At 49.1% G+C, this 17,079-nt stretch overlaps 1 protein-coding gene across 1 annotated transcript in view; it reads left to right on the top strand.

Moving 5' to 3' along the window:
* The window catches only part of DIP2C (disco interacting protein 2 homolog C), a 223,975-nt gene that overhangs the window by 19,302 nt on the left and 187,594 nt on the right, over positions 1–17,079 (top strand). Inside the window, exons 3-5 of the mRNA XM_049624394.1 lie at positions 3,119–3,190; positions 4,758–4,925; positions 14,476–14,586. Coding sequence (XP_049480351.1) covers positions 3,119–3,190; positions 4,758–4,925; positions 14,476–14,586 — 351 coding nt within the window. The remainder of the gene's footprint in view (positions 1–3,118; positions 3,191–4,757; positions 4,926–14,475; positions 14,587–17,079) is intronic.

Below are 17,079 nucleotides of genomic sequence, written 5' to 3'. Positions count from 1 at the left end.
CATTTGCCTGTCACATCAGTAGTTCTAAGGATTAAAGGCTCTTTGGGACGCGTGGGGCAGGGGCTGTGGAAACTTGTCTGTCGTGGTAAATCCCTCTGGTGTGGGCCGTGCGGTCCGGGCTGTGGTGCACACAGGGGGTGCGGCTGTGTGCCAGGAAAGCGTTGTGTGCAAAAACAGTCTGCAAGCCGGATTTGTAGTTTGCCGCCCCCTCATTTAGGTGAAGTTATTTAATAAAAAGTGTCTCTCTTTCCACGCCTGTAGGTTTTAAGAGCTGGTAGCAACCTGGGGTCTCTGAGAGTGGTATCTGGAATCCCCTGTGAGCCCGGTGCTTGTGAGCATGATTTCATAGTGGGGCTGGAGCGAATCACCTGCTCAGAAGCACTGACTCCTCCCACCATCCAGCCCTTTCTCAACGTTTATTTATTTTTGGGACAGAGAGAGACAGAGCATGAACGGGGGAGGGACAGAGAGAGAGGGAGACACAGAATCGGAAACAGGCTCCAGGCTCTGAGCCATCAGCCCAGAGCCTGACGCGGGGCTTGAACTCACGGACCGTGAGATCGTGACCTGGCTGAAGTCGGACGCTTAACCGACTGCGCCACCCAGGCGCCCCCATCCAGCCCTTTCTGAGCCAGGCCAGGAACCTGGGTAGAGATGCTCTGGAGAACAACACTGACGTCTTCTGACTTCATGAAGAGTGAAGAGTGTGTTTTCACCTGGAAAGGGCTTATTTTCCTTGAGGCCTAAAGTCTTAATAATGGGAGCTTCCTGAAGTAACACAGAGTTAAAACTGAGTTTCCTTGTGGTTGGTCTCTGCTGACAATTAGGTGCAGACTTCCTTCCCCCACACATAGATGTTCATCTGAGAAGTTTTTGAAACTTGAGCTGAATTTTGGGTACGGAACACACCATGAAAGGTGCTGGCCTACCCTGCTGGGACTCCGGTGTAGGACCCTGCAGAGTACAGGTAAACAGCAGGTGTCTACCTCGTGCTCAGGAGGCTGTGTGTGCGGTGGTCCCAGCCGTACACCTCACCTGTGCCTTCCTCTTCCTGTCCCTGATTTCATCTCCCCTCCCCTCCCTTGCAGGGAGCAGACGGGCTCTGAGTCCGGGAAAGGCTGACATGAGCCACGGCGGATGCAGGAGCCGTAAATTACAAGGGAACTGGCTTCCTCGATAGCGTTCTTTTCAGAGAACGTTGGGGAAGCATGCGTGGTGAGGGACAGCGAACCCAGGGGCTGAGAGAAGGTGTGGTGGTCCTGCTGTCCTGTCATCTGTCATCTAAGGTGGGGGGGCTCCTCCTTGTCTGTGAGCAGGACTGGGAGCTTCAACCGTCCCCTGGGGCTTGACTGCTTTTCTTATTCTGCCCTCAGGCAGATTGATATGAAGCAGCCTGGAGGGCCTGGTTCCCCATGGACCACCCTCCCCCTCCTCGCCGCTGTGGTCCCACCTTGACCACACAGCTTCCAGGCATCGCTGGGATTCCTTCTGCAGATTGGTTTTATCCGTTTTTCCAAAGCCAGATGGCTCCTTGCCTTTAATGTTTGTTTTTTTAAGTTTATTTATTTTGAGAGAGAGAGTGAGTGCTCGGGCACACAAGCAGGGGAGGGACAGAGAGAGGGAGAAAAGGAGAGAGAGAATCCCAAGCAGCACTGTCAGCCCAAAGCTTGATTCGTGGCTCCAACTCCAGAACGGCGAGATCATGACCTGAGTCGAAATCAAGTGTCAGATGCTTAACTGACTGAGCCACGCTGGTGCCCCTTGTCTTTAATGTTAAGAGGCGTGGTAGTCGTGGGCAGAAATCCGAAGGCATGGCCGATGACTGCCACTTCTCGGCCAGTCTCGGCCAGTATCCTAATTCGGTAACTTACTCTGTTTTCCTGGTAAATCACAAACATGCCCCAGAGTGTGTATGTGCACACGGGATGTTTTGGTTGTTGAGATTTTAGACAGCCTTTTAAAACGGGGGACCTGATGGAGCGTCTCCAGAAGCAACTGAGCAGACTTGGTGCTTAACTGTGTTACGTGTGCGGCCATGGCACATACACCTAAGGGCCGCAGACCGTCTGTGTGTCGACAGTGGCCGCTGACACGCCGTCAGCATCGGAAGTGCTCATCGTGGATGGTGGGATACGTTTTCCAGAAACTTTGGTTGTTTAAAAACTAGGTGTGTGTTTCACCTGGCACACGGCCTGCAAAGTGAGCTGTGAGTTTGTCGGGTCGGTCACGGGCAGTCTTTATACAGGGTGCTCGTGGTTTGCTCAGATTCGGTGAGCATATGTCACTAGGAAAAGCAAATTCACCAATTTGTGTATGAGTCATAACTTCTCATTTGCTGTATTTTTATTAAAACTTGAGTTTTTAAGCTCTTCTGGGAATGATGGCTTGTTCCGAATATTAGGAAAAAAAATCACAAAACGTTCAGGGGCAAACCCAGCATTTTGTGTGTGTTAGTGCTTCCACTCTGCCCTTGGTACTCCGCGTTTGGGGAAAAGGTCAGCATGGTGAGCCCCCCTGCTCTTCTGTGCGTGAACCTGTGGCTTTAAAATTTTAATTTATGCTTTAAGGATAAGCACCTTGCTTGCATACTTTGGATTTTTGTAGGTCCCACATTTTCTTGCTCTGTTTTATTTCATGTTTCATCTGGTCTGAGTCATTTATTTCATAAACACCCTAGCAGTTGAGTGTCTGTGGGACCAACAAGCAGGTCAGTCAGTGGAGGAAAATACTAATCAGCAATGGTTTTGGTGGACATCTATCCCCAGCGTAGATGCCTGCAGTTTCCTGTTGGCTAAGCTATTGGGAGCCAGGTAGACTGGGGGCCTTTCTGCTCGGCCCATGTGAATAAAGTCACAAGACTCACTCTGGGTCCAGTCAGAGCCAGAACCTTGTGAGGAGGGTCTGGGACAAATGTGAGCCTAGCGAGGATTTTTATGTGTCTTAGATGACTCTGTGAGGGTGGGGAGGGCCAAGGTGAATGACATATGGTGCTTTCTCCTTTGAAATAGAAGTACAAGGCAAACAAGACACAAAGGAGGTAACTTGCGACGTCTTAGAGTCCATTGAGTGACCCCTCGTCACTGAGACCATGCTGAATGCCTCTTTCCTTCTCTTACAGGTGACATCACCCAAAAAGGATATGAAAAGAAGAGGTCAAAACTAATTGGAGCCTACCTGCCCCAGCCTCCGAGTACGTACCTTCCATGAGTACATAAAGCGTCTAATTTTAAGAGTTAAGTGTGACATGAGAGAGAAGCTTCTGAGTGCAGACCCTTCCTCTAGCCCAACTTGCACGGAAGTCACACTTCTGATGTGCGGGCCACGTCAAACTCTCTGTGTGGTTGCTCATGTTTTGTGGATACAGGGGGGCACACGTGACTTTTCTATAAATGTGTGCAATAAATTTAGTAGGTATTTCATCTGTAGAAGGCAAGAATATGTTGATTACTCTAAAATGCTTATTGTAACCATAAAAATATGAACATTATGATGTAAACATAACTTTTGGTTTAGTGAGTTAAAAATTATTGCTATTGATTATAGTTTATATTAAGCCAAGGTTTTTGTTGGTTCACAGGGGGGCAGATCTAGAATCTAGAAACTGAATAACATCCTGCCTGGGATTATGAAATGGTAAAGGTTGGGTATGTTCTGAAATGTGATTGTAAAATGCCGTGGATCCTCCCCTGAAGTACAAAGTCTGTTTCACTCAGGTGTTTCCTGTGCGGAGGTTTGTAGAATCTCTGTGCACTTGAGATGCATTCTGCACATTTCAGGGAAAAGAAAATGCTACCAGGCTGGAGTTCCAACACGTTAGTTCTGATGGAGGTGTGGTTCAGTCAGAGGTGACCTTGAAAATCGGCTAGGCTTTAGGAATGGTTCCAGGCTGACCCAAGTCCTCAAGAATAAAGGATAGCAACCTAAATCTCGAAGGTGCTTCCTGAACTCCTAGTTTTCACTGTTGAAACAACATGTGTAAAGCCCAGTGAGAGGTTCAGATCTGCAGGTGCACACAGCGTACAGACCCCCGCTCTGCCCCTCTGCTCTCCAGGCTATGACACGTCCAGCTGGTGTTCCGTTAGCTTGGCAAGGGGCGCGTCCCACAGAGCACGTTCCAGGGAACTGAATTCGTGTGTTGAGTCTCCATTGTGTTTGTAGTTTTGTTTTGATTCTGTGTATTTTTCTTTCCTTCCTTGATACTTAAGAAGTTAATGTAAAGGTGGGCATGTTGTGTTGGCCTGACTTAGCCGATGGGCTGGATTTTCCTGTTGTCTGGCTCATGGAAGGAAGAAGCTCGGTTCTATTCAGTGAATTAAAAACGAATCCGATTTCTGGCTGGCTGACACCCATGTGTGAGAGGCTTTCAGAGTAGATGTGGGCAGATGGCCAGACGGTTTTCTAACAGAACCGCCAAGCTGTTGGCCGTTTCCTTGGCCCGTCCTTGTGAATTCCTTTCTGCAGGAGGCACCTCCACGTTTTGGAGGAGGGCTGCTCGGGGGCAGATGTGGGCTCTTGACATTGTTGGGTTTTAATTCCTGTGACGGTGCCGCCCGTCCCCAGAAGGCATTCTTGAGCCGCGGTGGTGCAGAGGACATGGTTGACCCGTGCTGGCTGGGCGTTGAGGGTGGCCCTGTGTCGCGTTGTCCTTTGGTTTTCTTTGTGCCGTTCTGCATGGGGTCGGCAGCTCTGCTCAGTGCTGTAACAAATTTTAAAAAAACTAAAGTTTGCATTAATTAGTTTTTTTCAACTTGTTACAGCAGCGAATGGAGCTGCCGTGGTCCGGTGTAGACTGCAGCACAGTGAAGGAGCCCCGGGAAGAGCGCTGCACTCCGGCAACATCGGGGTGTGTGACATCCGAGAAGCCGCGGTCAGAGAGCGGGTGGCCAGCACCGCGGGGAACCGGCCGCTGTTTTACTTTCGCTTCGGTGAGCGCACTCTACTGAGAGAGACCCGGAGGGGGGCCTCCGGGGCCGGCCTCCCCCTGCCGCCGCCGTGCACGCCCAGCGTGGGGGACCGGAGCCGCGTGCAGGCTCAGGCGGGGCTCCGGGCTTGAGCCCCAGCCTCCAGGCGAGCTCCTGTGACTCAGCCAGGGCCCCACCGCCCCTTGGTCACAGAGCTTGTCACGATCCCCGGACCCTGATTGTCCCGCTGCCTCAGGGCCCAGTTCTGAGTCTTTCCTGTGAAAATATGATACCGTGTTTTATAATCCTATTTTCGCAGTTGGAGCACCATTTACAAAACACTAGAGAAAGAAGAATGCGTGACAAATCATAAAATTCTAGTTGAAATGGTTGGTCCTCCGCCACCCTATGTCCCTGGCCTCAGCGAGGGTGTGCTGGGCCATTCTGGCCCTGAGCTCTGCTTGGGGGCGAGTCTGCACTGCAGCACCGTCAGGTTTCCAGAGGGCACCATGCCACTGGGAAATAGGAAAACCGAGCCAGTGATCCTAGAGTGTATACTCAGAGGTAATAAGCCTATTCAGAGGCCGGAGTTACTCCAGTGGGCAATATTTTGAATATGAGAAGCCCCAAATTTGAGTTCAGTGCATCTTTTAGTAGAAAAAGAAAACAAATGTTCGTAAGCTTTAAGTTTACCCTTAGGGTTTAATCCCAAATAAAAGCCATTATTTGAAAATCAGGAAGAAATAGAGAAATGTAATGTTGCGTTGGCCCTAGGGTCTCAGAAGAGGCCTTGGCTGTGGCTCCTGCCCCTCTTCTCTGGACCAGCTTGGGGACAGAGGCGGGGAGTGCGTGGAGGAGTTGGCTCTAGCTGCGGGGCCCACATCACGGTTTACATAAGCCGCGTGCGCCTGACCACAACGTGGGGAGGCAGCACCTGTCTGGGGCCGCTGCTCTGGGTGCCTGGGTCCCCCACCTCCCATGCCCTCAGGGAAGGGAAGGCAGGTCCCCCATGGTTCTGAGCTCGGGGGACCAGGTTCCCCGTCAGTTTTGCAGTTTTCTCTGCTCATCTTTGTTTCTGAGAAACTGCTGGGGTGAGCAGTTGTTCATTATGTGGAACTTTGGGAAAGTAGCATGGAAAGAAGCAGCTTCTCAGAGTGTTATTCCTTGACGAGCTCAGTCTGAGAAGTCATTATTTTGGGTAGGATCTCATGAAAAGCATCTTGTTTGTAGTGACCCTAACCCACCTCTGCTTTTTTACAAGGGGATTTGTGTTTTGATGAACTTTTTTTTTTTTTTTTTACCACATTATTTTTACTTACCAGAGAAAATATTAACACTTCTGTAAAGTATGCTACAAATATTCCTAAGATGTGGTTTGGGACGCACAGTTCTGAACCAGAATGGCTTGTGCATCCAGCATCTGAGCCCTGGTGCCAGAGTCCGGGGACTGTGCTCCCTACACAGGCTGCTTCCTGGCCCCGTCTGCCCAGGAGATAACTGTGTTTCTGAGGAGCAGTGTTGAGCCCTGCCTTAAATCCAGATGAGAAAAAGTGTGCCAGAAGCTAGAAGGAAAGATGAAAATTGTGTGTTTAACGAAGGGTCAGAAAGAATACGTTAAAGATCATTTGCAAGGAGAAAATCTTAAGACATACTCATTGGGTACTAGTGCTCCGTTACGTAGCACCTCTTTCACTCATTCCTAAACCTGATGAAACTTAAAAAACGGGAGAAGACTCTGCTCTACCAGTCTCTTCAGGCATATCTTCTATCACTGAAGTCTTCACGGCCCCTGTGACAAGGCCATGGGGACGTAACGTAGTAAAATTCCGGTTACCATAAGTAGTGAAACTTTCTCAACCAGATATACTTCCTCTTTCTAATAACGTGTATGTTAGCTGGATTTTACTTTCCTTGGGACTGTCCGGGCATATTTCCCAGTGGTGAGTGGTTTATGTGGGTCTGGTCTACTCTGTGCCCAGCCTGCCTTTCCTTCAGTGGCTCAATTATGAGGATTTCCCGTGACTGCGTGGTTGTGGAAATCTGGGTGAATTCTGATAATGAGAACAGGGAGCTAGTCTGTCTGCTGCTTTCCTGCTCCCTGGGAATCGGCCGTGGGACCCGCATGAATGGCCCCCTCGCAGTGGGGACCTCTCTCGGTTAGGTTAACTGTACCACGTTTGCTCCTACCAGAGACGGCAGATGGCCATGCACAGAGTGTAGCCGGGTCTGGGTCAGGAGGGCCTTGCACACGGCAGTCCCAGCTGCTCTTCAGCTCCACGCACCTTCCTGCCGCTGGACTCTGTCTGACGGCCACCCGTTTCCAAGGCCGGCTTTCTGCATGTGCCGGTGCCCTCTGCCTGCATCTGCGCATCATTTGAAGCTCATGTCAGGTGTCACTTCTGCAAGGATCCCTGGGGTTAGAACAGGCCCCTGAACAGCATCCTACTTCTGAAATGATTACGAAGTTGTAGGTTAGTGGTGGTTGAATATGAGATGATTCCACCCCCACCAGGATGAACGAGTAACCATCTGCACGTTACAGGCCATTTGCTGGGGGGCAGGCCACCTATACAACCACGCAGGTAGCAGGCAGGGCCCTGCCCCGTGTCCTCCTGGCCACAGACCACATGTGGCAGCGAAGCAAATGTGTCTGGCAGGTGCTGGTGCTCATTGGGTCTTGGGGAGCCCAGCTGAGGGCAGAGCTGGCGGCCAGTGTGGTGCTTAGCTCTGTGTGATGCCTCGAACATCCAGACAAATGGACCTGTTAGTGCCATAGCCGTCTCCTATCTGTGAGCACAGCTCTATTTGATTTCCAGTTTGGGTACATTTAAGTGGTAAACGGTGACACGTAGTGCTCTCCTTGTTTCCATACCTTAGTGGTTAAAAAATAACACGATTTGGAGCCTCTGCACACTAGTTAGTTGAATTGTGTCTTATTATTATCGTGAATCCTGGATTTCAGCTCAACAACCCCGGTGTTGAGAGCTTCAACTGCAGACCCACCATCCTGACGACAGGCCTGTGTGGAGGCAGCTGTATCTGAAACCCAGCTAATGAGAAGTCTGCTGGGTTTGCAGGTTTGTGAAGGAGTCTCCTGCAAGGGGCAGAGCTCCCAGCTTGTGAATTGTACAATTTATAGTCTCACAGGAGATGAACTTTCTCGTCCTGTGTTGAAGGATATAGACCGGAGTGTTTTGCCATTGTGTTCCAGAGTCAGAGGATCAAGTGTGCCGGTGATGTGGTCTCCCTGAGACTGGGGGCGGCCGGTTGTGGTTCTTCACACGAACAACTGCTGTGCTTCTCTGGTGCCCGGTGCACGATTTGGCCCAGGCCGTCTTTCTGTAACAGGAGTTAGAGTCTCCCAAAGTGCATCCCTCGGCCCAGAAGCCATGTTTGCCTGTCCCAACCTGGGCTTCAGGGGCACAAGCCTGTCCCTGGGGGCCTGCTCAGCCGAGTCATGCTGTGCCATTTGTTGATGATGGGTGGGGTGTAAGCTGCAGGGTTAACTCCCAGAGGAAAAAAAGGGTATTTAAATCAGGTTGCCTGTCTGACTTAGCATGAATTCTTTCCAGATTGACTTGCAGTAGGAAATAAGTTTCTCTCAACTAGAGGTAAAGTACCTGTGTCTTGGGGAAGCCATCCATGATCTTGATCTTGGGACACAATTTGTTGCTGTCATTTGCCTGAGAAGTACTCTTGTTTTCTCACACACAGTTGTTGGTTTGGTCAGATGGACTTCCCATTATGTTTAGTGGTGCTTTACCAGCCGGATTTTTCCTCCCCAGTTATCAGTGGTTACAGCAGCAAAGCCGCCCCTGGAGCTTGAGCAGAGCTGGTGGCAGGATCTCTGATCATTCACCCGGGCAGCTGGAGATGCGTCCCCTCTGGAACTGGCTCGTGTGGGTTTTTGCAAAGAGCATGTGAGGTGTCTGAGAAACGCACATATTTGAAGCCCTGCTCCTGACTTTGCACGCTCCATCCTTCCTGAGCTTCTCTTACCCGATGGGCAGAGGCCGAGAGTTTGGGTGCACTTAAAACTCCCTAAAGTTCCAGATCTTCTGCACTTTTCCACATTATGATATCTAATCAAATCAAAACACATCAACAAGAATATTGTAGCAAATTTATACTGATTTTTGGCAAGGACTTCTGTTTTGAGGGGTAGAGACAACAGTGGCAGAAACATAAGACTCGGGCTGATGGTTGGGGCAGATGTTAAGGTGACAGAGCTTGTCTTTCTGTGCTGTGTTCTCATCTGAGTCAATACAAAGCAGATGCAGTAAATTTCTTACCTGTATGTGCAATGATTGTACTGGTTATTTTCTGGCAAAGGCTTGATTGCACTTGTTTTAGAAGTAAGTGCTGTTTTTTGAGAGTATAATTAGATACTAGAAGAGTAGGGGACAACCCAGAAATTGTTCTTGTGCAGACTTGAAATCTGGAAGAGTCCTCAGCAATTTTACCAGGTTCCTGAAGCAGGATCTGTGTGTGTCAGAGCCCCGTGGATGTGGCGGGCTCTGCTAGGTGCTGGGATGTGGCTGGGCTCTACAGGCACTGTCTGCCAGGGGATAAGGCCAGAGAGGTGTCCGTTCCAGCAAGGGTCCTGGGGGATGTCACAGGTGACCGTGTCCATGTCTGCACCCCAACATACATGGGAGCTGAGGTAGCAGCTGACGGATTTGTCCAGTTGTGCATGTGGTAAGAGTCAGACCAGAGTCTGGATCAAGGTCTTCTGGTTTTGACTCCCATATACGTTTTTCTTCAAGTCCTCTTCTGTGTATCTTTCATGATTTCTTTTGAAAATATGTTGAAAACCAAGATTTATCAGCGTCTTCTTTCCCTTGCTGTCTGGAAAAGTCTTGATGTTTTCTGGAACATTTGCCATCCTGAATGACCCCGTGTTGTCTACACCACAGGGCTCCTGGCCCATGGCACATGGTGCGTCAGAGTGCTGGAGCCCCGATGGCCATATTTCCGGGTTACTGTAGGGATTGTCGTGGTTTCTGGTGTCTGGTTGCCTGTAGTGATGACGAATTCACTGGGTGTATTTGTATTTGAGGGTCTGGAATTGGTGGGTTGTTGGAGTGACAGAACTGCGTTGTCAAGAATTTTCTTCAGTGAGTCCTTTGTTCATCATGTGTTGGAAGTGGCGTCGCTGAAGGTCAGGGGCCTGGAGGCCGGGTCCCTGTCTCCCATCCTGGCCGCCCCTCTCCTCCCCCCTTAGGCTACTGGGGTTCCTTCCTCTCATGAGTCGTACTTGGCGTCCCTTTGCAACTCTCGAGGAAAACCAGAATCTCATGGTCATGGCTGAACTGAAGCCTTGCAGGAGCCTTGCGAGGACCCGCACGTGCTGTGAAAACATCCCATGTTGGTTCAGGAACATCACTGAGCCCCTCCTGCGGGCCAGGGGCCATTCGGCCCAGGGAGGAGAGGAGCCCACAGACATCCTAGCTCCTGACCACAGCCTCCTGAGTAAGAAGATGAAGACCACATTGTTGTCAGATGACCTCCTAGCTCTCAGCGGCCTGGATTTAACTCCTGGGCAGCACTGTGTCCTGAGAAGATCACTGGTGGATGAGTAGTCTGGCAGTGAGATCATGAAGGCACTTCTTGGTGGCTTCAAGGTACCAGCTAGATTCAGCCATGTGACAAATGGCCATTGTATCAAGAGCGCAGCACCGAGCAGCACACGGCCTCTGCCACGAGGACCCAGCCACCAGAGCGTTGTTGTGAGCCTGGAGTGCTGGCGGGGTGGATCGCGAGAGGGAGAGAGAGGGAGAGCGAGAGGGAGAGCGAGATCCCTGGCGTGGGGGGGGCACCCATCTCAAGGGAAGGGGCAGCTACCCGAGAACATTCACGTGCTACTTGAAAGTGTCGTGGCTGTGTACAGATGGGAAACTGAGGCCCAGGGTCACGGTGATGGGTATCCGAGAGGATGTTGTCTCTGGTGCTCTTTCCCTCAGTTCACGTGGGACCTGATGCTTAGTAAGTGCCCAGGAGATAGCTCCTCTCCATCCGTGTCATGTTTTCATTTCCCCCCCTGAGATTTGTGTGTTTCTGGAGGGTCACCCCGCCTCCCATGAGACGGCTCACCTCCCAGTGACGTCTCTCAGATCCGACTCACGCATCCTGTTGTAGGCACTCTGGTTGCTCTGTGCTTTTCCTGAGAGCTGGTTTCCAGTTGTGGTGTGAACATGGGCCCTCGGCTAGCTGTGTGCTGAGCTCTGTGTGTTTGAGTAATGATTCGTGTACTCACTTTGTGGAATTCGACAGGAAGCACCCTCAGTTACTACCTCTGGGTCCTCCTGTGGTGACACGTTGGAAATTCTGATTTCAGCTGCGGATCTGACTGATGGCTTCTTCCCGTCAGAACGTACCTTGACAGTACTTCAGATTTCATTCGCAGCGAGGCCAGATTAAAGTTAATGGTGGGTGTGCACATGCTCCGCTAATATTTTAGTTTGTTTTAAATGCTCTGTTGCCAGTGACCTGCTGAAGCTGATTTTCTTTTATCAGAATACCTCATTCCTTTTAAAACTCGCGCCGTAAGCTGTGAACTTCGGCCTGCGAAGCCTGTAAACGTGCACGGTGTGTGCATGCGAAATTGGTTGAAGACAGACGTGCGCCTCTGTGGACGGGCGGGCACTGGTCTGTGTCCCGTGACGGCATTTCCCAGAAGGACGTGGTCACCTGGGGACCCGAGCGGGGTGAAAGTCAATTCCAGGAAGCGTGTTTGAATGCACTAGGTCTGTGGCACGGCCGAAGTTGAACGCCAGGCTTGAACACGTGCATAAATCAGGCACTGTTTGACGTCAGCGGCTTGAATATGCACATTCAGCTCTGCTTCCCGGAACTGCACCGAGATGCCTGCAAACGGATGAAGTGTCATCCACAGGACGACAGAGCGGGGCAGTCCGTGACAGGGCGTTACGATCCCTGGGGTTGACGACTAGGCCGCCAAGCGTAGCAGGGGGGAGGATGTGACAAGTGACGGTGCTGGTTTCAGGGCACCACGAGAGGGGGAGGGGCAGGCTTAGCGCCTTGGAACCGGGTGGTCCACGTCTTCCCCACTCCCCCAGAGATGTTCGTTCTCTGGAGAAGTGGAACCGAGAACCTTTGGAGTCGGGGTGCCAGGCAGTGCCGAACTGGAGCCTGTGCCCTGGAGGGTGAGAACAGCTTCAGCCCCAAATGACAAACGCTCCTGTGTTGACAGGTGTCTCACAAGACAGGGGGCTGGGGAGGGCTCTTCTTTGGGTAAATGGAACAGCTCACATAAAAGATCTGCTGCGGGTAGATATAGGGTGATAACCTCACCACAGAAGACACAGGCTTGCAACTCCTTTGGTGGCAGGAAAGAAAAAATTGTGAAAGTAGAGGAGAAAAGAAAAAAACGGATTTTTCGTAAAGAATGTACCGTCAGAATGACACGTAACTTGAGAACAATACTTGAGAGGTAATGAATGCATATAACTTAAAAATTTTTTTTTAAATTTTTTGAGAGAGAGAATGTGAGCGGGCCGGGGGGCGGGGGTGGTTGGGGAGGCAGAGAGAGAGAGGGAGACAAGGAATCTGAAGCAGGCTCCAGACTCTCAGCTGTCAGCACAGAGCCTGATGTGGGGCCTGAATTCAAGAACCACAAGATCATGACCTGAGCTGAAGTTGGAGGCTTAACCGACTGAGCCACCCAGGCGCTCCCACGTAACTTCTAAATAAATCTATTCATACACATTTTCAAGATTTCAAATTTATACATGATCTTGCTTAGTCTTCTAGGCGAAAGCAGGTTCTGGGAGGCAGGAGTGCTTCCCTGGTGGTTATGCAGCAGGTGTGGACCAGCCAGCTGGGGTTAGAACAGGAGGGGATCCACCAGGAGGGTCTCTAAGGAAAAAGAAAATCAAACTAAGACTGTTACCAGGTTATCAGTGATTGCCCACAGTGAGGAATGCATTGGAAAGATTTTTTCATTTCTGTTGGGATATTTTGAAGGATTTAACAAGTACATTGAAAACCAAGATGATGGAGCCCAAAGATAGATATTAACCCCAGAATAATAAAAGCACGTAAGATTAGAAGGGTATTTGCAACACACTACTGACTCATGATCCTAATAATGGTGTAGTGACGGCTACACTGGTGTGAAGAAGTCATGTATTGTCTAAAATGGGTAATTAAGAGGGATTGTTAAATCCATGCTTATAAATACGATGTAAATGCCAAGTGACCAATTTTCATTATGACTTAATAGTACTCCTTGATGTCATAAATCCTGTGTATCTCTTTAATGAGAATCCAGAGTAGTTTTTTTAGAAAGATGATTTGTAGACTACAACTGGGTGAGGTTTGGTAGCTGTGGACTGTTGTGTCGTCAAGAAGCGTCAATACGCCTGCTAGACGAGGAGCTCACAGAACCTCACCAGGCGACTGTGGGCCGGGTATCTTCCGCACGGTGCTTAACGCAGTTCACCGAGTACAGTTAGTCCGTAGTGAGGTTAACCTAACCTGTCATCTACCACAAACATGCCACCAGGAATTAAGGTGCAGAGGGGTGTGCAAGTCTTGATATCAGGGTTGTGAGTTCAAGCCTCACATTGGGTGTAGATCCTACTTCAAGAAAAAAGAATTGGGGTGCAGAAATCACCAGCACGAGAGAAGTATTAAATCCCTGATGGAAATAACTCTCGCGGAGCCATCGTGGAAAACCGTAAATAGTTTCTGATAAAGCTGCTGTCTCTGGTTTACTTTCTCTGCCAGGTTTTGCCTGGTCCTTTTCTGAAGAAGCAACAATCACTGTTTGCTCAGTGCTCAGAACGTCTTTACTTCCGAACTATAATGATGAAATATTCCCCGTCAACTTACTTAGTTTTATCTAGACTGTGCTTCTTGCTGCTCTGGTTCCGAGGTCCAACAGGTATCATGGTTGCCAGATTTAGGTCAGCTTTTGACAGATACCTCTCAAGTCGTTTTTATCTGACCATTTTACCATTTTAGGTAATTCATCAAAGCCATATTGAAATAAAAAATTTTCAGCTATTTCACATCAAATGGAATAAGGTTTCAGAGTTAGAAATTTTGAATGAACAAAGATGAAAATTTATGCTCAATCCTGGTACCTGAATTGTGGTGTTAAGATACCCTATAAAATTTATTTCATAGGTAACTTAATGATAAACGTGATTTTAAATTTCCTTGAGAATTAATATAACCCTTCCTGTATGTGTATTACATAAAGAAAATCACAACTTGATTTGTTGGGCTCTAGTTTTCTTACCCGTGTTCTAGAGACTTCAGTCTCTTCACATGACCTAATAGACATTTGTGCTGTAAGGGAGGCTGTGCTGGTGTCTGAAGGCTGTAGTGTCGGGGTATGAGCCTGCCCCTGCCCAGGACGCTTCTCCCTTTCCTGTCCGTTGTCCCCAACCCTCCCCACCCCGGCCATGCCCTTGTGAGCTCTAGCTTGGCTGTAGGCATGCAGTGAGTCAGGGCTTTATTCTTCCGAATGATTTACTCTGCAAAGTGGATGAACTTTGGCTGCCAAGTAAAGCCTTATCTTACTTTGCTGTTTCCCTTAACCCAGGGGTGGATCAAGCTTTGCCTCCTGAGCGCCGGGCTCCAGTCACTCCTGCCTCTTCCACTCGCTATCACCGCCGAAGGTCCTCAGGGTCACGAGATGAGCGCTATCGGTCGGGTAAGGCACCGTGCGGCCGTGAGGTCACTGACCCCCTAGTCTGTGATGTGATGCTGAAATGGATGGGTGGGTGGGTGCATGTCTGCAGCAGCTGTGTGGTGACGAGGCAGAGGTGCGGTGTGTTTGAATGTCCTTTGGTTGGTTGTGTGATCATAGCTGGTGACATTCTACCTCATAAACAAATATACCCTCAGGGGTACACATTAAAGCTCAGTAAACAGTGACTCTTTTCACATTCTTATAGATACTGTCTGCTATTTAGAAATCAGTGACAATTGAACAGTAATCTCCCGGGAGACACATTTTGCAGTTTGGTTTTTATTATCTCGGTTCCTAGTATAATTTTTCATTTTAACCTCAGGATTTGTTTTTCAAAACAGTAGTTTTCAAAAAAGAAAATTCTTAAACTTTTCTATGTTCTCTGTTATTTCTTTTGTGTTTTATGGTGCTGTGTCTTAGTAATTCCGTTCTGTTGGAGCCATCACCTGGGTTTGGCTGGCTTGCATTTCTTTCATTAATTTAGCATCAGGAAACTTGCACAGTGATGAATTTTTTAATTATGTTTTGAGAGATTTTTTTCCTGACACCTACATTCCAGTTGCTTTTTCCTGCTTCCCTCACTACAGTTTTTAAGGAAAATTGTCAGGAAGTGTCATTGTTCAGGCCACACGTGGATTGCTAATGACAGCAGTCAAAAGATCATGTTTCTGCTTTACTTTCTATTCAGCAGAGCACTTTGACAGGCTCTGTCTCCTGTGGTTTTTGTAACCAACAGGTGACTTACTTATTGTGCCTTCATGTTGCAGACAAGGAATCCGAGGATACGGCACGAGGCAGCTCAGGCAGTTCACCCTAGGGCTGGGCTGGTCGACCACATAAGGCTCTCGGTTCTGTTTTCACGCCTCCTCCCAGTAGTGGGGGTGACAGGACGAACCCTCACCCCCCACCCTTTCCTGTACGGAGCTGTCTCCCTGACATCTTGGCTGTGCTCCTTCCCAGGAGGGAGGAAGAGGTAGGGCAGATCTTAGGGTATCACTGGTCATCATCTGCGGAAGAAGAGTGGGCTTGAAAGGCAGCCAATGCTGAGGGCTGCCCCTTTGCCACACACCCCAGGACGCCTGGATGTGGGGACAGTGTGGGGATGGAATGAAGCGGGAGCTGGTTCTCAACCCCACCTTCTGTTTTCCAGAGGTGTGTGAACAGCCAGCATGTGTCAGGAACCCATCCTCATTCTGGTGACCAGGCCTCTTTCAGATAGCCGGGAGGGTGGAGGCAGGCACACACGGGCTGTCAGCTTTCTATGAAATGCTTCAGCTACCTCACTGTCTTAATGCTACTACGTTAGTATTGTACGTGTGTATACAATACAAGTCATGCGTACAGTAAACACAAGTAGGTTCACATAAACATACACATAGTCACATATAGGGGAGACTCACAGGTATAGACACCCACGTAGACACAGTCACATATACAGTAGACACACAAGTACTGACACATATAGATGCATACAAAGTCACACGTACATACAGTGGACACAGGTACATACATAGACACACACTCATACACACACCAATGTACATATAACCCCACAAAGTAAATATGTATGTAGATACACGTGTAAACACAGATGCATGTAGACACATAGGTACGCAGCACACATGTAGACCCACAAACGTAAACACATAGGTACACACATAGATACACACAGGTGCATATGTAGACCCATAGACACACATGTGTAGGCACATGTGTAGATCTGTACACAGACACACACATGTAGACGCATGTGGACACCGACACGCACAGACACATGCGGATGTGTAGACATGTACATGTAGACACACGTTTACTATCACCGGTATCTTCAGTTCTCACAGACTAGTTAAGTGTTCTTTTTTCCATCTTCTAGATGAGAAACTAGAAGTTCAGGGAGGTATGTGATTGTTAATGATAGCCCAGTGAATAGCTCATCAAAACGGTGCAAGTCTAGCTTTGTCTGGTCTGTTATCTGGCTTCTTACCACATAGAAGACTGCAACTTGTCTTGTTCTCCAGGCTCTAACTTTCTGTGTTAAATTTTTTTTTAATTGGAAATTAAGACATAGCACAGTCTATTTCCTGTGTTACCTCTGTTTCCTAATGAGGAGGGGTGGGGATGATAACCCTAAGTTTACCTGGCATTTGCTAAGGTATATTTTGCTAATCCTCCTGGCTATTGTAGGAGACAGGCGAGGTGCTGCTTGCCTCATTGTTTTTCTTTTCAAAGAGAAAAGAAAACCTCTGTCATTGAGAGAGGTTGACAAAGTAGGAAACGGTGCTGCCTTGGCCTCAGGTGCATTTCCGTGAGCCTGTGTAGGGAGAGTGGAGTAGATGTGGGAGGGAAGCGTGGGTGGAGGGTGGTAGTGGAGGAAACTGCACCTGTCTCCATCCGGGCCACCTGGAGCCCTCCTTCGGAATCTCTGCTCACATCAGACAGCATCCCCATGAGGTG

Source organism: Panthera uncia, chromosome B4, assembly GCF_023721935.1.
Source record: "Panthera uncia isolate 11264 chromosome B4, Puncia_PCG_1.0, whole genome shotgun sequence".
NCBI lineage: Eukaryota > Metazoa > Chordata > Mammalia > Carnivora > Felidae > Panthera > Panthera uncia.
Note: the sequence above shows the minus strand (reverse complement) of the source record. Positions and strands in the feature narration are given on the sequence as shown.